The 19,194-nt window shown below is 45.5% G+C and overlaps 10 protein-coding genes; 5 read left to right on the top strand and 5 right to left on the bottom strand.

Moving 5' to 3' along the window:
* Positions 1-3,220: 3,220 nt before the first annotated feature.
* On the bottom strand, positions 3,221-6,034 carry GSBLH_T00000980001 (uncharacterized protein; the record flags this gene model as incomplete). XM_013039290.1 has 2 exons in its annotated part: positions 3,221-5,521; positions 5,815-6,034. 2 exons carry the CDS (start codon positions 6,032-6,034, stop codon positions 3,297-3,299), a joined length of 2,445 nt encoding a protein of 814 aa, XP_012894744.1. The 3' UTR covers positions 3,221-3,296.
* Positions 6,035-7,341: 1,307 nt separating this feature from the next.
* GSBLH_T00006171001 (uncharacterized protein) lies at positions 7,342-7,853 on the top strand (the record flags this gene model as incomplete). The annotated part of the gene is made up of 3 exons (XM_013039289.1): positions 7,342-7,565; positions 7,598-7,741; positions 7,772-7,853. The coding sequence occupies 3 exons, from the start codon at positions 7,342-7,344 to the stop codon at positions 7,851-7,853; spliced, it is 450 nt and encodes a 149-aa protein (XP_012894743.1).
* Positions 7,854-8,012: 159 nt separating this feature from the next.
* GSBLH_T00000979001 (uncharacterized protein) lies at positions 8,013-8,688 on the top strand (the record flags this gene model as incomplete). Its single annotated transcript, XM_013039288.1, has 2 exons — positions 8,013-8,572; positions 8,604-8,688. The coding sequence occupies 2 exons, from the start codon at positions 8,013-8,015 to the stop codon at positions 8,686-8,688; spliced, it is 645 nt and encodes a 214-aa protein (XP_012894742.1).
* An 18-nt stretch (positions 8,689-8,706) lies between these two features.
* On the bottom strand, positions 8,707-9,210 carry GSBLH_T00000978001 (uncharacterized protein; the record flags this gene model as incomplete). The annotated part of the gene is made up of 2 exons (XM_013039287.1): positions 8,707-9,045; positions 9,076-9,210. 2 exons carry the CDS (start codon positions 9,208-9,210, stop codon positions 8,707-8,709), a joined length of 474 nt encoding a protein of 157 aa, XP_012894741.1.
* A 903-nt stretch (positions 9,211-10,113) lies between these two features.
* GSBLH_T00000977001 (uncharacterized protein) lies at positions 10,114-10,597 on the bottom strand (the record flags this gene model as incomplete). Its single annotated transcript, XM_013039286.1, has 4 exons — positions 10,114-10,198; positions 10,229-10,410; positions 10,443-10,515; positions 10,545-10,597. The coding sequence occupies 4 exons, from the start codon at positions 10,595-10,597 to the stop codon at positions 10,114-10,116; spliced, it is 393 nt and encodes a 130-aa protein (XP_012894740.1).
* A 740-nt stretch (positions 10,598-11,337) lies between these two features.
* Positions 11,338-12,851, top strand: GSBLH_T00000976001 (uncharacterized protein; the record flags this gene model as incomplete). XM_013039285.1 has 4 exons in its annotated part: positions 11,338-11,425; positions 11,457-11,518; positions 11,551-11,638; positions 11,670-12,851. Exons 1-4 carry the CDS (start codon positions 11,348-11,350, stop codon positions 12,849-12,851), a joined length of 1,410 nt encoding a protein of 469 aa, XP_012894739.1. The 5' UTR covers positions 11,338-11,347.
* A 214-nt stretch (positions 12,852-13,065) lies between these two features.
* On the bottom strand, positions 13,066-13,609 carry GSBLH_T00000975001 (uncharacterized protein). XM_013039284.1 has 2 exons: positions 13,474-13,609; positions 13,066-13,441 (listed from the first exon to the last, which is right to left on the bottom strand). Exons 1-2 carry the CDS (start codon positions 13,553-13,555, stop codon positions 13,299-13,301), a joined length of 225 nt encoding a protein of 74 aa, XP_012894738.1. The 5' UTR covers positions 13,556-13,609; the 3' UTR covers positions 13,066-13,298.
* Positions 13,610-15,420: 1,811 nt separating this feature from the next.
* Positions 15,421-16,583, top strand: GSBLH_T00006170001 (uncharacterized protein; the record flags this gene model as incomplete). Its single annotated transcript, XM_013039283.1, has 3 exons — positions 15,421-16,072; positions 16,105-16,409; positions 16,440-16,583. 3 exons carry the CDS (start codon positions 15,421-15,423, stop codon positions 16,581-16,583), a joined length of 1,101 nt encoding a protein of 366 aa, XP_012894737.1.
* A 100-nt stretch (positions 16,584-16,683) lies between these two features.
* Positions 16,684-17,100, bottom strand: GSBLH_T00000974001 (uncharacterized protein; the record flags this gene model as incomplete). XM_013039282.1 has 3 exons in its annotated part: positions 16,684-16,854; positions 16,886-17,008; positions 17,039-17,100. The coding sequence occupies 3 exons, from the start codon at positions 17,098-17,100 to the stop codon at positions 16,731-16,733; spliced, it is 309 nt and encodes a 102-aa protein (XP_012894736.1). The 3' UTR covers positions 16,684-16,730.
* Positions 17,101-17,254: 154 nt separating this feature from the next.
* Positions 17,255-17,862, top strand: GSBLH_T00000973001 (uncharacterized protein; the record flags this gene model as incomplete). XM_013039281.1 has 4 exons in its annotated part: positions 17,255-17,422; positions 17,455-17,565; positions 17,594-17,690; positions 17,721-17,862. 4 exons carry the CDS (start codon positions 17,255-17,257, stop codon positions 17,819-17,821), a joined length of 477 nt encoding a protein of 158 aa, XP_012894735.1. The 3' UTR covers positions 17,822-17,862.
* Between the last annotated feature and the right edge of the window lie 1,332 nt (positions 17,863-19,194).

Here is a 19,194-nt window from a genome sequence, read left to right as displayed (position 1 = left end):
AGCATTGTACGGAAGCAAAACGTTCTGGGTCTCGTTAAGCATTACATTAACATCGACAATGTCCTAGATTGTCATTCACTCGTAGTCACTACATGTCGCAGCACATCATGAGACTTCACTTTCGTCCCATACATCTCCTTCAAATTCTTTTTTGTGGACGGAATTTGTTTCCAACTACATCTTATTTGTACTCAGAAACAAAACATATCCAAACAGACGCCACGACGATAGCACTTCTTCATGTTTATCACCTTGTCGTTCATTCGGAACGTTTTAAGCAGAATGACAACTCTTTCATTCTTCAAAAGCTCAGAATGCTTCTGAAGAGATGTATAAAGAGTTTGGGAAGGAAAAGCATCAATGTCTGTGATGACATAGTGGGAAGTATCGATCGATTCAATCGCTAAATCACGCAGTAAATTGATTGGGAAGATAGTTTGGTTATAATGATCCGCGCCAAACGTGTCGTAGTATATACTACGGAAAGGAACGTTTGAGAGTTCTTTTATGATATAGAGAATGAACGTTATCTGCTTCGTTTTCGAGAAATTGTTAATAAAATCCTCAACTTGGGGGATCTCTTTCTCTGTTAACAAAACGGCCAAACAGATTCGATTCTTCCATCGCTGAACCAGGAATGGGATTCTATCAATCCTGTTCATGGAAAGAACGGAGATCAAAGTGAAGTCGATAGGAAGACTTCGTACATCTAAATAAAACGCGACTCTATGAAATACATGGCTTTCTTTGAAACGTTGAGCATTTCATTTCCCTTGAATCGAAAACCATCAAATAAAAGGGCTGGCAGTGAGAATAAACCGATCTGTCATAGCAAGGGTAATAAAGGGAGTCGCGGTACTTGTTTAAAAAATAAGAAATGCGCTTGGCGTTTTTACAAGGGATGCTGTAAGATCCTTTTATTTCGTATGGAACGTGGCGGTGAAAGCACTCCTTTTCATTTACTATTCGGCCAATATATTTTGTCCCAGAAAACTTCTTAATATAAGGGTTGTGGTTGGCATAGATTTTGTCCAAAACACTGAAATCCAAATCGTGCTACTATCAAAACGATAAGATAAATCCCTACGAGTAATCTCTTATTTACCACGTCTATAGTTGTTCTCAACTCACCACTAATACATTTCACATAGGCATTAAAAATAAAAGATGATACAAGAAAAAGCAAAAAAGTCAAAGACATGGAAAAAAGAAAGTGAAAAAAGAAACTCATTTTAAAACTGCATTTAGGTTATTGAAGATTATAATTCCAGCTTTGGGTAATAGTCTATATTTGGTCAAATAAAAGAGAACTAGGGGCTAAATGAAACAAAATTCGAACAAACAAGCTCCAACCCAGATTTGAAGCAAGCAAACTACAGTTTCGCAATCGTCTTAAACAGCCTCATCATATTATATGATGTAATCGCATTATCTGACCATACTAGCTTGGGATCGAAATGAGGTAATTCGAAGCCAAAATCAGACGACAAAATGTAAAAATTATACCCTACGTATAACCCCTCTATCCAATCCAAACGATTTAGTGTGACTAGATAATGAAAAAACTCTTCATGATCCAGTTCTCCAAAGAAATAGGGATGATACAACGGCAAACTGGGATACCGCTTATACACTCCATACGACATCAAGCCACTCGTAATCTTCACTTGGAACAAAGCTATGTCTGTAGACTCGATCCACGTCGTTTCATTCAGCACATTCTATCTGTCAGAGCTTCTCTGCATTCTCACAGCGTATTCACTCTTTGCTGGGATTATCTCTTGAGATAAGAACTGCTCTTCGATGTCCTGCTTTGAATCGGGGATGTCGTTCCATCTACAACTCACAAGGCGAGCAGAAAGACAATACAATAACTCACAATCCTTATTGGACCGATAGCAATTCGCAGAGAGCGCAGAATCCGCCAATTTCAGTGGCTGGATGAGAAAAATGTTAAAAGGACTGTCAAGGAAGCGTTTGGATTGGAGCAGGTTTGAGTACAGCGAGCCTAGGATCGAGTTGGATGTCCAGAGCTACGCGAAAGCATCAAATCCGCATCGGCCACAAGGTAATGAGTAGTTTCAATCGACTCAATGGAAAGATCACGAAGAAGATTGATGGGGTAAATGTTGTGGGCATAGCTGAGTTTGTCGTGCTCACTATCCGACAGAGCGATAGGAGCGCTTGTCTGCATGTACACAATAACGGTAACACGTTTTGTTTTCACTAGCTTTATGATCAGCTTTAAAGCTTCGTTTAGTTCTGATCCCGTTATGATTAGTGTTAGAACAATGGGTCCCGGCCATCGTTCAAGATGTTTCTTGAGATGAAACGTTTTGTCAAGACTAGGGAATGAGTTGTTCAAATGAAGCTACGTCATTGTAAAAGTCAACGTGATATTGTTGAAGGGCTTTTGTACATCTAGAGTGAATATCGAATAGAGAGCAGTACAAGGCATTCGGGAGAAGTGTTTACACTTCAAATCGTGAGAAACCTTGAACAAGTAGTACTTTTGGCAAAAGGAAAAAGTCCTGTTGTCTTTACAGGATACCTGTAAATAATCTGAGTGATTATAGACAAAATTAACAATTGAGCTAGCAGAATTACATGTCACAGAAAGACTCTTTTTCAAATCATAGTCCGCCATTCCATTAAACAATCTCTTGTCATTTCCGAGGTAATTCATTGGTTTGGGAAACCGATTTAGTTTCACAAGAAAAGGGGAAGTTGATTCATAATAATCGTCACAGCACTCCATACTTGTAGCACACTATTTTTCAAGTAAGTCTCAAATGTGTACATTACCACACATTTCAAAAGAGGGATACTTTTCTATAACCTTCGTACTACGAGAGAAATAATCCGCTGTAGTTTTATTCTTGCCAGATCGTATGTTGATTGATTTTAGTTTACTTTGCATTGGATATGCACTATAATGTATGGCCCTCGTGTACAAGAAGCATGCTACACATAAAATTGCAAACCAGAGGATCATCTAAACTAAATTAGGGAGTTTCCTCAGAACCGAATCGCTCAATACTCCACAAAATGTCTATTGCTCAACAGTGACACCCTTTTCAAATGTAAAGCTTTCGCTTGATAGGTAAAATCGTCGAAATTACACTCGCATGCAATTTTTACTTTCTTTCTAAACAGGATCATTCTACCAAACCTTTCCTTTCTCTCTCCATCCATCCAACGCATTTCCAACAAACAACTCACTCAACCCATCATTTAAATACAGCAAATAAGCCCAACTCAATCAATCAATCAATCCAGTGTACATTCTCCTCTCTTTACAGCTCGTCATCCTCCTCGTCCTCCTTGCGATCCTTCTTCAGCATCTCGCGGAACTCGTCCTCATCCATCTGTTCTCCGTTCTTCAGATCCACCTTGATGCCGTTCTCGTTCTCGTCCTCGTCCTCCTCCGTCGCTTCTTCCTCCTCTTCCTCCTCGTTCGTTTCCTCGGGCACTTCAATCTCGGGCTCCAACTCCATGCTCTCCAGCTGCAGCGACTCCTTCATCAGGCTGTACAGACGCGTGGCGAACTCGTTGGGCTCCTCGATCATGAAGCCGGAGTTCATCAGCGCGCTGTCGTACAGCAGATTGGCGAAGTCGCGCGCCACGTCGCTCTCCGGATCCTCGTCGGCCATCTTCTGCAGGCTGGAAATGATCGGGTGGCGCGGATTGATCTCCATGATCTTGTGCGACTTCAAGTACTTCGCTCGCTCCGGGTTCTGCAGCGCCTGCGACTTCATGATGCGCTCCATCGTGGCGGAGTAGCCGTAGCGGCTCGTCGAGAGCACGGCGGGCGCGGACTCCAGCTTGCTGGAAATCTCCACCTTGTCCACCTTGTCGCCCAGCAGCTCCTTCAGCCACTTCGTGAAGCTCTCGTACTTCTCCTCGTAGGCCTTCTGCACCTTCTTCTGATGCTCCTTCTCGTCGCCCAGCTCGACGCCCTCCTTCGTGATGTCCTGCAGCGTCTTGCCGTTAAATTCCCGCAGGTTCTGCGCCACGTACTCATCGATCGCCTCCGTGAAGTACAGAACCTCCACACCGCGACGCTTGAACGTCTCCAGGAACATCGACTCGGCCAGCTTCTCCTCCGAATCGCCGCTCACGAAGTAGATCTGCTTCTGCCAGTCCTTCATGCGCTTCACGTAGTTCTCCAGCGAGGTCCACTTGCCCTCCGAGGTCGACGACTTGTAGCGCAGCAGACGCGCCAGCTTGTTGCGGTTCGCGCTGTCCTCGATCACTCCGATCTTCAGCGACTTGCCGAACTGCTCCCACAGCTCGATGTAGTTCGCGTTGTCTTCGGGCTGCGTGCTCTCCACTTCCTCCTCCTTCTGCTCAGTCTGCTCAGTCTGCTCCACTTGCTCCTCCGTCTCGGTCTTCTCGGTCTTCTCGGCTTCCTTCTCAGCCTTCTCAGCCTCCTTCTCCGCAGCCGTTTCCTCGGCCAGCTTCTTGATCATCTCGATGGCCTTGCGCACGATCTTCTTGCCCATCACCTTCAGCACCTTGTCCTGCGACAGCTGCTCACGCGACACGTTCAGAGGCAGATCGTCCGAGTCCACGACACCCACCACAAAGGACAGATAGCGAGGAAGCAGATCGTCGAACGAATCCTGGATCAGCACCTTGCGCACGTACAGATGCAGGTTGTTCATCTTCTTGTGGTAGAAGTCCTCGTACAGATCGGCGGGCGCCTTCTTGGGCAGGTACAGAATGCACTTGAAGTCGATCTCTCCCTCCGCCTTGAAGTGGGTCCAGGTCAGAGGCTCCTGCTCACTGTTGCGCACCAGCGTCTTGTAGAAGTTGGCGTACTCCTCGTCCGAAATCTCGCTCTTGTCGCGAGACCAGATCGCCTTCTGCTCGTTCATGAGCTCCCAGTCCCACACCGTCTTCTCCTCCGTGCGCGTCTTGGGCTTGTCGCTCTCCGCCTCTTCTTCCTCGACTTCCTCCGCGTTGCTTCCTTCCTCATCCTCCAGATCCTCGCCCTCGAACACATCCTCCTCTTCCTCTTCCTCCACAGGCACCTCCACCGTCTCCGTGTGGCTCTTATACAGATAGATCGGGAACGTAATGAACTCCGAGTACTTCTTGATCAGGCCTTCCAGCTTGTCCGCATCCAAATATTCCTTCGCATCGTCCTTCAGATACATCGTGATCTCCGTACCGCGACCCAGCGTGTTGCCCGCAGGATCTTCGCCCACCTTGAACGTCGCATCCGCGCTGGATTCCCAGATGTGCTGAACGGGATCCTCGTCGCTCTTAGATCGCACCACCACGCGATCCGACACCAAATACACAGAGTAGAAACCCACACCGAACTGACCGATCATGTTCAGATCGCCTCCAGCAGCCATCTTCTCCACGAACTGCGTCGTACCCGACTTGGCCACCGTTCCAAGATGCTCGATCAGCTCTTGCTTCGTCATACCAATACCACGATCCGTGATCGTCAGAGTACCAGCCTCCTCGTCGAACTTGATGCGAATATCCAAGTCGTCCACGGAGTCGTCTCCCAGAGCCTAGAGACATCGTTAGATAAATGTTCAACAATTTGCAAATTCATTCATTCAATTATTCATTCATTCATTCATTCATTCATTCATTCATTCATTCATTCATTCATTCGAACACAACAGCATGATTCAGACCGCGTTTTCACGCAAAGTGCGTTCATACGAATAGAGGACCAGAAGGGTTCGCCAGCACAAAGCTGTTCCTGGAGATCTCTATCCTCACAGACACAAGCTCATCATAATCGTACAAAAAGAAGCACAATTCACAACGTTTGACATTGCATTGAACAACTACGTACCTCGTTATTCGTCAGAGAAATGAAACGGATCTTGTCAAGCGCATCAGCAGAGTTCGAAATCACTTCACGCAAGAACACATCCTTATTCTGGTAAAGAGAGTTAATAATAATATCCATAAGACGATTCACTTCCGTTTGGAATTCATAAGTTTCCATCGTAGGATTCTCCTCTACAGCCTCCTCCGAAGTCTCGATAGGGATCTCCTCCATAATTTCATCATCCTCCTGGGCAAACACCATCATACCTATCAATTATCAACTCTTTCAGGATTTACTCGGTCCAGAGAGGAGCGCAACCACCATAAGCGTATAGAGCAAATACTTCAGAATGCTTTTCATCAGTTATTGCACAAAGAAAAAGTAATCTGGGGAAAATGCATATTCTAGAACAACTCATTTGCTTGGGGGTTACAGAATCTCTTGCCAATCACAGAGTGGAAATTGCTACCCAGGGGTATTATTACCATTCTAAGAGATTGCTATTCATAAATAATAAAGTGATTTCTCTTGTGTATTAGAGTTGAATAAAAGAGATAAAGGCTCGACTTTATCCAATTACTCTGTTACTTCAATAATAGCAGATATTTAACAAATGCATTCAAATCGAGCTTGTAAACACAACCGAACCACTATAACTTTAAAAACTTCAGTGATTCTTTTCCACTCCTTCCTTAGATTATTTTTACAACGAATATGAGTTCAAAAAAGGAGAAGAAGACGTTGGATGTGTTTAGCAGTGATGAGGGAAGCGATTCGGAAGATATCAACCAACTCCATGTTAATAAGCAATTTAAAGAAGAGTATGCACTAAGCAATGATGTTGACTGAATAGATTCGAAAAAAGAAAGCAAAAACAGGAGTTGGCCAAAGCCAGAGAAATGGGCATTGATCTGGATGGCGATGATGAAGAGTCATCGGAAGAAGACGAAGGGCAAGGTTTGACGTATAATAGTCATGTTTGTGGTCAATGCATAGTTTTAAGAAAGAAGCAGAAATTTTGAATGAGATCCAAATGATTAAAATCAAGGACCCACGGTAGAACATTCTGGGTGGTTTCTTACGTTGTAGTATTTTCGATAAGGAGTTCAAGTTTTTTGAAGAAGATGATGATGACGACGAAGATGATGAAAAAGAAAAGAAGAAGAAGAAAGAAGCATAGTAATCGAGTTGGCTGTTGTTTGATGAATAGTACTGCAAAGGATATGATTCGAGAGCGAGCATTGGCGTTTTCTCTTTTACTATTTCATTTATTTCTAGGGGAACTCTGGATAAAGATTCAGACTCTGATTCGGACGCAGATTCGGACGCAGATTCGGACGCAGATTCAGCTGAGAAGAAGGGTTCAGAGAAGAAGGAAGAAGTGAGTAGTCAACGTTTCCTTTGATCTTCATAGAGAATACTTTCGAAGGCAGAAGAAGAAGAGAACCTCAAGAAAGAAGTGCTGGAAGGAATTCAGAAAGAAGAATATCCTATTGACTTGCCTTTGTTTAATTCTTAACATCACGGTGGAAGCGAAGATGGGAGAGAGCGACGACGACGAGGATTTCTTCACAAAGCGAGATGTTCCCGAGGAAGAGCAAGACAAGTTCGCACAGTACTTGGAAGAAAACGCGGACGAAGAAATGAAGAAGAACGTGCAGAACTATCTGCAAGCGACGCCTGAAGACGAGAAGGAGCGATTCCTTCTGGACTACATTAAGAACATGCGATGGAAAGGAGACGGCGACGATTTCGATCTGGAGTAGCGAGTTGAGGGGAGATTTGATTGGATAGCGATGGACACATGGATGTGGAGAGCACGAAGGCGACGAAAGATGTCGATCTGGACGAAGATATCAAGGACATTGACCAGCAAGACCGTTACGAATATCTGTTCAATACCCGATACGAGCAGGAGAATATTATTTCGTATCCGCGGTAGGCGAGAAGAGGAGAAATGAAAGGTAGAAACATCGAAGGATCGATGCGACGCTCGAAAGATAAGCGAAAGCAGGAACGAGAGGCCAAGAAATTATATCCTTTTTTATGAACAGAATTCGATTCAATAGCTTTCCTGAACGAAACGAGACAAGAAGACGAACGAAAACGTCGCGAAGAGGAACTTCGTCGATTGCGTGCATTGAAGCGTCAAGAAATCGAAAAGAAACTGCACGAAATCCAAGAAATCGGAGGATTGGATAAGGACTTGATGAGTAAAATTAACCTGGATGAGGACTGGGATCCTGCGAAATACGACGCCGAAATGGAAAGCTTGTTCAATGATGATTATTACGGAGAAGACGAAGAGAATCCGGATGTGAAGCCGGATCTTCATTTAGAGGAGATTTTGGATGAAGACGAGCTTCCTGAAGAGGTGAAGAAAGAAATGGAAGTCGAAGAGAAGGAAGAAGAAGAAGATTCGGAAGATGAAGATCATGAGAAAGGAAGTGATGAGGAATTGTTGGATGAAGAGAAGGAAAATGAGAATGAGAATGAAAAACGAACGGAGGAAGAAGATGAAGAATTGAAGAAGCATCGAGAAGAGGCTGAGAAGCTCGTCGATGAGCTCTACAATCTCGATTACGAAGATATGATCGGCGACACTCCCGTGCGCTTCCACTACACGAAGGTCCGTCCTCTCTCCTATGGCTTATCGACGGATGAAATTCTCCAGGCGGACGATAGCGAGCTGCGCAAGTTCGTGTCGATTAAGAAGCTCGCGCCGTATCGCGATCACGAATGGAGAATTACAAAGAACAAGGTGGGGAAGTTCAAAGCGCTGCTGAAGAAGCAGCTGAAGAGAGAGGAGCAGGAAGCGAAGGAGAACCGAAAGAAGGAGAAGAAGCAGCGAAAGAAGGAGAAGAAGGAAGCAGAGCGAAGAATGAAGGAGCAGGAGAAAAAAGCTACAGTAGAGAAGAAGAATCGCCGCTCGAAGAAGAATAAAAACGCAAAGAAGAGTGACGAGGCGAAGGCTGCTTCTTCTTCTTCTTCCAAGTCGAAGGAATCCAAGTATTCTGTTTGTAACAAACACAGCAAGACACAGTGTCCATAGCTGGTGGAGGAGTATCTTGATTGGCACTCTCTGGGCAGGAGGGTTGTGCGATGGGTCTGGTACGAGACAGAGGCGAAATAACAGATCTAAAAATATACAATTTTCCTTTTTCAGTGCCCACAACGAGGCCATCCATCAGAGGGCTCCACACAGCTATATTGGCGTTATCGTTCACACCGATTTTTTCGAACTAGGCTCGACTCTCTTGGCCTGCACCTACATACAACCGCCAATCCAGCTGCCGATAGATGTGAAAGAAAATCGATTTGAATGAATTCGATGTTTCCGTGCTACGAATACGATACGACGTTAAAATGAAATCATTGCTTGGAGAGATTTGCAAGGAAGACACCATCGCATTTTCTACGTTCCACCCCCTTTCTTCTCCTACCCGGAATTCGAATTTTGCTCACAATCTTCCCGAGGGTGTTTCCCAATAAGCTTACTTTTGCGATGTAGCGAGGCGACCGGATCGGATAAATCATCTGAACAGGTTCATACACAGGAACCGCCAGCGGGTGCAGCAACGGCGCTGCGGGAGGGTTGAGAAAGAGCATGCTCGGCGGTCGTTGCAGCAGTGAAGCGGCCATGTCTTCGTGATATTCCCGCGGTTCCAATGGCGGCGTGTGCAGCGCAGAACCCGCGGGAGTGCGGGGATGCGGCGGGGTGAAAAGCGTGGGAACGCGCGGGGCTTCCTGCGAGGCGGCGGTCCGTGAGGGCGTGAGGTGGAACACTGTTTCCTGGGGCCGAGGCGTCTGCGCGGGAGCGGGGAGAGGAGACAGAGCGTCGCCAGAATGGACGGGAATGCGCCGATTGTTCAGCTGGAGCAGGGACGGGCGGGGAATATCGGGAACGGAGTCCAAGGAGTAGAGCGAGTTCTGCGGAGGTTCGCTTCTAGAGAGCCAAGGGATTGAGTTGCTACACGGAAATGATGGCGTAATCTCCGTTCTGCGAGAAGTGGATGCCGTTGGCACAGTTCACAGTGGATTGATCGGTGATGTCGTTGCATCCGTACACGACCGTGGCTTTGGTGTAGTTCTTCGAGTCAAAGCACAACGTGGAGCGTACGTCTTTCACCAGCTGGTAGCGACTGATCGTGAAGGTGCGAGGCTGCCTTCGATTCGTCAGATTTTCGTGGGCTGCACAATGAAGCCATGTCGACAAACGAACAGGCGATGAATCCTCGGCCGTCTCCGTAAAACTGAGCGAATTGGAACTTGCGAACGCTTGTGGGGAAAAGGTTAATCAGAATGTTCTTCTATGCGTGAGAGCGGGGGATTGCCACCACGGAATAGTTCCAGATGTACACGGTGGTGCCGCAAGTGATCAAAATGAGTTCTTTTCTGAGGGTCAAACCAGACATTCAATCAAACGATGGATGCCAGTCCAGAGAGGATATGATCACGTTCTGCATGATGATGGTCTGAGCTAAGATCTCGTTGTTTCTCCAGTCCCAGACGATCACGAAGGAACCGATGCATCCACTCACTAAGATATCGGGATTACGAGGATGAAATTTCACTGCCCAAGGAGTACGAGGGTGCCCAACCAACGTCTAGTCATTCGGGGATGTAGAAAACAACATACCCGAATAATATGGCCTGTAGAGAAGTCGACAATTTTAATGGTATGATCTCCATGAGTTGAGGCGAAAATGTGACTAGGATATATATGCAGGATAAGAAATACCCTTCTTTTTGGAATTCAATTGTGATTGTACTCTTTACAGTTTCGGGATACATGAATTGAACTTCTTCTCCCTTAAACTAGTTTGGTGAGATAAGGACCACACCAATACATCTTTTACTGACTTTGTTTCCGCATAAATGTCAAAGAGCCTCTTTTGATATCTGTTTGAAGAAAATCCATCTATTCATCATTCGTGAACACGATATCGCCCACATCTCTTCCTATTTAGTAGCATTTGGACAATGTTAGTCTCTTGATCACTACATTGTTATATTCTGAAATAAAGCGCGATTACCTCATATTTTACATATAACAAAAACAAAGTAAAGTAAATGATTGTGACGAAGAAAAAGAATATGATAAATAATACATTGAACTCGTTTTATTATTTGACTATGTTATTTACTTAAGGAATGATGTCACATTTTCACATGAGTGGTGTGATGCTTGCTTATCATGCGTTATTAATGTTACAGAGAATAATGTGAAAAATTGGCATTTGGAAATAAGCATGTTCGGTATAACCGCGGTAAATGCATTTTACTTGAATCCATCTTATATTCTAGATTTACTCTTTATTATGTGCTATCCTATGGCAATTATGATGTTTACGTCGTATTTCAAATAGAAGAGTGTGAACACTATTAAACTACACAAACTTTGCCTACTACGTTTTCCAGTTGTTGCAATACTCTACATCCATGCAAACATAGGAGAATTGCGATATGTACAAAAACACATAACCGCGGTTATCATTGTTCAGATGAGATATTGTCCACATTATTTATTCAGGATTTGGAAGTATGTCTGCCCTCGAGAAGCGCTTGAAGGAGTTCCAGAAGAAGGCTGGAAACCGCAACTGTTTTGTTTGTAACCAGAAGGTCATCCATGCCAACGATGAGTTATCTTTAGGGTCCTCAGTATTTTGTGATGGATTTCCTCACTCTGGTATGCACTGGATGCAGTGGAGTCCAGTGGGTTGTGTTTGTATCGTTTCATGTTGTAGCCGTTCTTTCAGCCACACAATTAAGCACTTGACCCTCGCTACTTGGACCAAGGAGGAAGTTGACCTGGTAGTTACCGGAGGAAACAAGGTTTGTGTAATTTCTCCGCGTTGACAGATAGAAAGCTGCTAAGAAGTACCTGAAGAACTGGGATGAGAATAAGAATCCTCGTCCTCAGCCTAGTGATAAGGAAGGTGTGAAGCAGTTCATTCAGGACTGTTTCGTCGACCAGATCTGGGCTGGAAAGGGCGGAAAGGCCAAGAAGAACGACTATGACGATGACTACGAGGACGACTATGTTCCTAAGAAGGGAAAGAAGTCCAGCAAATACGACGATGATGACGACGACGACTTCGCTCCTCGCAAGCCTGCCAAGAAGGCGAGCCGCTTCGAAGACGACGACGACGACGACTTTGCTCCTCGCAAGCCTGCTAAGAAGGCGAGCCGCTTTGAGGATGACGATGATGATGATTTCGCGCCTCGCAAGCCCGCTAGGAACATGAAGAAGCCCGCGATGGATCTGTCCGGCTCGGAGGATGAGGACTTCGCGCCTCGCAAGCCTGCCAAGAAGCCTCCAATGAAGCCTGGCCGCCGTGGACTGGAAGTGTCCGAGGAGGAGGACGACTTCGCGCCTCGCAAACCCGCTAAGAAGCCTCCAATGAAGCCTGGTCGTCGTGGATTGGAAGTGTCGGAGGAAGAGGAAGAGGAGGACTTCGCTCCTCGCAAGCCCGCCAAGAAGCCTCCAATGAAGCCTGGTCGCCGACCTGTCGAAGTGTCCGAGGAGGACGACGAGGAGGACTTCGCGCCTCGTAAGCCTGCCAAGAAGGCTCCTGCCAAGCCTGCCAAGAAGGCGAGCCGCTTCGATGATGAGGACGAGGAGGAGGAGGACTTCGCTCCTCGCAAGCCCGCCAAGAAGGCGCCCGCCAAGCCTGGCAAACCTGCCCGCAAGCCTGTGGAGTTGACCGAGGAAGAGGAGGAGGAGGAAGAGGACTTCGCTCCTCGCAAGCCCGCCAAGAAGGCGCCCGCCAAGCCTGCGAAGAAAGCTCCCGCCGCGCCCGTTGAGCAGTACGATGAGAGCTATGGATATGATCAGGGATATGGATACGATCAGGGCTACGGATATGATCAGGGCTACGGATATGACCAGAGTGGATATGATCAAGGATATGGATATGATCAGGGATATGGCTATGATCAAGGCTACGGATACGATCAGAGTGGATATGATCAGGGCTATGGATATGATCAGGGTGGTTATGATCAGGGCTACGGATACGATCAGAGCTATGGCTATGGATATTAAGCTTGTACTTGTTTGGAGTGTTTGTTCCAAGCAAACAATTGCAATTCATTTGTTAATATCACGCTTGATTCTATGAAAACTCTCTCTAACCTGATTGATGATCACCACACTAAGAGCAGAGAGGCGTTTGCAGCTTCTGATCCACAGTGCTTCGCAACACTTCCTCGGTAAACGCATCCACATACACATGCATCTTCGTTCGCCAGTTCGTCTTCGATCCCTCCGCAAACCAATCCTCTGCAATCTTCGACTTGGGATGCGGCACATCAATCGCAAAGCTCTGCGACAGAACCGTATACTTGTACCCCAGCAGTCGGAGATGTGTGATCCATTGCACCTTATTCTTTCCATAGTTCACAAATCGCTCGTCGAACGGAGGCAGTTTCTCGCTTCGTTTCACCACAATGTAGGGCTCTTGAATGTCGTTCTCCATACAAGGCACGTCGGTTACATAGGTCGTCGGTGGGAGAGTGTTCCACTCATCAAAATGGTATGAATGCGTATGCGAAGCGACTCGGAAACGATTGCATAAGCCCTTTTCAACACACTCGAGCACATCCTTCTTGGTACTTGGAAGGAGGTTTTTGATGCTACAATCAACCGAATCAGCAGCGAGGCTTACTTGTCGATACAGCCCGTAAAACTATCGCAAATGGAGCCCTTAGGGAGAATGAACTCAAAGGCTGGAATGATCGTCGCAACATCATTCCTCTGAAGGTAGTCGCGAGGGAGGGACTTAAGAGTACTGTACAGATCCACTGGAGATGAGGGGGACTATCAACAAATGTACAGGCAGGCCACATATCCATATCTGCAAGCCAAATGTGGGTTGTGCGAACATTTCTTAAGGCGATATTTCTCAGCTTGTTAATCGGGTATGGGTCCGGCGCATCACTGAAGTGTGCAATGACATTCAACCGATTCGGAATATCGAGTGTTTTGATGTAGTCTTCGTAAATTACTGATCCGTGACCGTAGAGGAAAAACGCAATCGACAGAGGACTATATGAGTCAACTACGCACAGCAATACCCTTTCCAGCGGTCAAGCCAATAGGGAAGGAAATAAACACGTTCAAAACTATGCCATTAGAACCAAGGCACTCCACTCACCTCGACTGTGACACTACGGTAATGTCATATTCTTCCTACAATCTCATCAACGAAATTATTCCAATACATTTAAATTGATCTTCTGCTCCACAACAGGAGAAGAAATTTTCGCCGAACTATTCTCAGGGAAAACCTTGGTAAACTCCACGCTCTTATACGACAAAAATAGGAAGCCGCCAAGCATTATTCCAAATAGAATGAAAGAGAGAGCGTTGAACATCTTTGGAATTGAGAATATGAGAGTAGTGGGCTCCCACGTTTTTAAAAGATTGAAATAACGATTATTGAGTTTTGAACCATTATCTGTGCCTTAAAGCACGAATCATAGCTTTGCAAATTGTAGTCCGACGTAACAGTACAGTATACCCTTTCGATCGAACGATATTTCCCCATTTTAGTTTGGTGATGTCCACCGAAATGGAGAAATCTATTGAACCGTGGATAAACTCTATTTTAATAACATCATTTGATGAAAAGAAGGGGCCTCAGATTGATTACGAGTACCCTAAGCTCCTTTTACCCGAATCGGTGAGAAACGAGATAAAGATATCGTCCTTACCGAGAACATCTTCAGATACGGAGAACCAGTGCTTCTTTGTAATTCGTATTCGTGCCGACAAAGATGTGTCTTATTCTATGCAAACATGCGACAACCACAACTTTCTGTATGGTTACATATATTTTCAGTGAGTCTTGTGGAATGAGTTCTTAGCGTAGGCGTGTTGAAAACCTAGCAGCTCAGAGAGGATTCTCTCAGTTTTCGTTTATCATTTTATCTCGTTTTCCATTTTACTCCTTATTTCGCAAGTACTGGTTCATTGTTTCCTCAATTGTAGCTTATCTGTGTTAGTAGGTTCTCTCTATTTAAAGTACCATAAAAAAGTTATCGATCTAGTAATAGATGCTGTTTCACTCTGGTAAGTGATTCTTTCTTCGCTTCAACGTAGGCCACACCCAGAGGTCGGTGGTGTGTATTCGCTGCCGGTATTAGATCTTTATTTCCAGTTGAGTATTCCAAACACCCCGTTGTTTCGCAAACTGTTTTCAATATCATCCATATCATTATTATCTTCTTCTTCTTCTTCTTCTTCTTTGTCGAACAAAAGTCGTTGCAAGCGAAGTGACTCCTTGCCAGACAGCGTGCTAACCGAGCCTACAACTCCTCTTTGTGGTTCCTATCCAACCAGCTCTCTCTGCACGCCTTCTCGCTGGGAAGAACCGGAGCCAGCTGTGAACCGACTCTTTCTCAGCGGTACCTTCGACTCCCACATTTACCAATTCCCCTGCTCCATCCCCGTGATCGCGTCTCCAACTGGCGAGCTGGAGGTGGACGAAGAGGAAGTGGAGCTGTTGAAGCGATCGAAAGAATTGGGGAAAACGCTTCCAGCAGATTGTTCTGTGGAAGGATTCTTCACGGTACGCTGCTTCTCCTGCTGTTTCACGTCGTAGGATTCTCCGATGCTTCGCTCTTGCTGCCTTCTTCATGACGTTCTCTGGAGAGTTTGGGAAGCCCTGCTTCTCTCCCAGTCCCTCGTCGTGTTTTGCCCGTGCGTGTCTTTATTATCGAAAGTGATGACTGCCCTCGCTTCGCTTATCCATCCTTTAGTTCCCACTCACGACTTCCGTCCCTATCTCACCGTCTACGACCAGGATCTCCGCGCCATCGAGGCCTCGCTCGAGAAGAAACTCCCTGGAGCGCTGCTCGCGGGGACCAACGATCCGTTTATCGCTGAAAAACTGGGCAGGTTCGTGGATATTTTGCTGATCCCCGCGCCGCAATCCGATGAGCGCATCGTTCTCCGAAGCGTCATCGAGGCGTTTCCGGGCGTTTCGGGGCTGAAGAAGCTGCTGAGCGATCTGGAGAAGAAGCAGAAAGACCCGTTCTGCGTTTTCCTGCAGCACGGCGAAAGTCGCTACGAGCCCTTCGTGGAGAACTGGACGGAGGACATCGAGAAGCTCATTCTGCAGCACCGCTCGTCGCAGACGAAAACGGTGTACACGAAGAACGCGTTCCTTCATAACCACATCGGAACGATCACCAGTAACTTCCTTTCTCCCTTCCACGTTTGCATCCGCCAATTCAAGCAAGAAGCGCTCAAATTTATCCCACGTATCCTCTTCTTCTTCTTTCCTTTTTTTCAGATCCGTATCGCACGATGAAGGAGCAGCTCGTGGGAACGGACGTCTGGCGCGTGGAGGACGCGACGTATCGCCATCCGGAATGGCTCAAATATCCGTTTCGCGAAGGCGCAGCGGCCGATTTGATGTACCAGTTCGCGCGGTCCGTTCATGTGGAACGGATGGTGAACCAGCTGCGAGAGGAAGTGAGTCGAGAGCTGACGGAGATGGAGGTCGCGTGGAGGATTACGCTGGGGAGAGAGCAATTGATGCGATTGCTGCCAAGTGATGAGCAGGAACGAACCGTGATCTATAAGAGGATTCTGTGTGTATGTGTTAGGGAAGGGAGCGAGTGGTAGATGATCGAGGCGGAGAAGAAAAATGGGAAAGATCATGCTTCATGTACTTCCAAGCGTTTGATTAGCAAGATGGAAGATCATGCAAAATGGATATTGGAATCGATTAGCAGATGTGCTTGTTTGTGCAAATCAAAAATTTGTTAAAGACATTACAGTAGACTTCTGGGAAGAAAGTTGCAATCACGAATTTGTACGACGAACAATAAAGGACGGGTTGTGGAAACGATTATTCCAACAAAGACGGTGAAGTGAATGAAATCAGCAACTGACTCCTATTTTTGAAAAATGGCTTTATTCTAAGCCAAACTGCTTTCTAAACTGCTTTTTCTGCATCTCGGCAAGTTCTGGATTCACAAGACCAGTCGTGCCGTCTGTTCCAAGGGGTCTTCGAAAGAGAAGAATGTTCGGATCGGGTCTAGACGCTGACGGAGACCAAAATCAAGTACTTATGTGTGGCATAGTGCTCCCAACCCAGACTCATTCGAATACCGAGCGACCTCCACTCCTGCTCGGTCAGTAGCTTTCCAGCAGGAAATTGTTTCGATAATTCTTTGGGAAGGGTTACATGTCTAATTCTCAGGTAATCTATTCTAAATTACCTATATTCGTAGGTTTCATCATAGTACTTATCACTGTAATCAATTTGACTCGCGTAGTTCATGAGATCAAACAATCTTTGAATTCTTTTTCGTAATCTAAACTGCAGCCTGGCCCATATCGTTTCTGTAAGAATATAAAGAAAATGAAACTTGAAGTAACCCCAAAATCAAGTGCCTTTGATTATCCAAATATCCTTTCATTTTTTCTCTCTTGAAATGGACTCAAAAAAGCGCAAATCTGGGAAGAAGCACTATAACGAAGAGCTGATTGAAAGAGATACGGGAAATAGTTCGATAAGTGGTCGAGATAGAGATCGTCAAACTTACTCGGTTCAAAGTGTGCCCACGGGAGATTCATACACAGAAGGTTATATCGACGAGACTGTAATTTTCTGGTATGTACAATTACGATGTAGTTGGAAGATAGTATTGTTATCGGAAATAAACAGAGCAAGTGCTGCTGCAATTGTAGCGGCGAAGTGATTCGCATGTACCTGATTACCATCTCGACTCTGATATTTGCTATTGTAAGCCTATTGGTTCGATTCGAAGTAGTTGTCGGCTCTGATCGGTATCTATCTCATTTTTTATCGAAAAGGGGAACAAAGTAGGATTCAGAGCGGTATTATTGCTCTTGCTATAACAGTTTTTTGTACGATTTTGGGTGGTTGCTTATTTTCAGTGCTTGCTCCTGCGACCTATGGAATTACGAGAATTGTAAAACTGAGCAGGAGAACTCACCGCGCGAAGGCATCCAAGAATAAAGAACCGAAAAGGACATAAATCCTCATGTCAAATTAGAAATGTAGTCCATACCAAATCTGCAATTGTTTCCAAAACAAACAAGCAAGACTCCGTCGTAATACTCCACACTTTCAATCTCCTGCAATTGAAAAGGAAACGGATAATCCTTCACTCCCAAACCAATTACAGTTTTGGCTTTGGCTTTTCCGCTCAAATTGCCAGGAAAATTGGCACGCTTCGCTGTTGTTCCCAGCTTTGGTTGCGATGGTTGCGACGGCTGCGACGGCTGCGACGGCCGCTGAAGTGTTTCGTTTGGACTCGGATGGCTACGAGACATTCCTACAGATCCTGGTGGTCTGCAAGCACTCTTCGGCTTTTGCTTGTTCGCAGGTTTCGAGATAGGGGGAAGTACTGCGCGCTCCTCTGGGCTCCTTTCTTTCTGAGAACGCCGGTCTTCGGTAGGTTTGACAGCTGCTTGCTTCGGCTGAGAGTGTCCGACGGACTTTTTGCTATCACCATGTTTCACAGGACAACTACTCTTCTGCTCTGCAGCAGAATGCGGGTACTTTGTAGAATGTGCAGTAACAGGTTGTTTGCGTATTGTTCTATTGGTACAGGTCTCTGAGGCAGAGTGCCCAGAGTTTGCAAGACGTTCAATCTTTACTGTAGTTTCTTTGGGGAAAACGTGGTACATTTTCTGTTTATAAAAGCATTAAACACATTTCTACGTAGAAGTGGCTGTGAATATGATCTAAAGATCTAGCACAGGACTCACGGACCATCCTACGAATTGGAAGTCAAACAACGCGATTTACAATGGGTCTGCTGCTTGCGATAAGTGGCTATAACTACATAAAACAGCATTCGAGTATAAAACTTAAGGTCACTACGGAAGGCAAAAACACTAGTTGAGGCGCTCATTCTGATTTATCTCCAGATACAATTAAATAACTAGCAAAACAGAGTAACTTGTCAGTTCTTTAATGTAAAGAATGAATACAGTGGGCAATATTCACTGTTCCCCGTTATTATTAATATGATTTAAACAGGATGTCCTCCAAGAAAGGTTTTACTCTTTTTCGAAAGAAGGAATCGAAAACCTCTCATGGAAAGCTTGTAAGCCGTAAATAGTACGTTTTACGACAAAGACGATAGAAGGGTCGAGTAAGGAGGAACGGAAGGTGAAGGCCGCTATTAAAATCGATGAGCAACCGAAGAGGGAGGAAGAAATCATTGTTCGGAAGATGAGTGATCAGAGGTTGTGTTTTTCGGTATATTTCATGTAGATTCCAAGAGCTTCTCGATGAGTCAAGACGATCGAAATTGGATTGGATCAATCAGGGACGCGAGGAGTCAGAAGTGGATTTATGGCCGATATTGAAAAAGGAGACGAACATTTTGCGTCTCACAAA

Source organism: Blastocystis hominis, assembly GCF_000151665.1.
Source record: "Blastocystis hominis, Singapore isolate B (sub-type 7) whole genome shotgun sequence assembly, scaffold_1".
NCBI classification, from domain to species: Eukaryota; class Bigyra; order Opalinata; family Blastocystidae; genus Blastocystis; species Blastocystis hominis.
The sequence above is the reverse complement of the archived record's forward strand: the minus strand, read 5'-3'. Positions and strand labels throughout refer to the sequence as shown.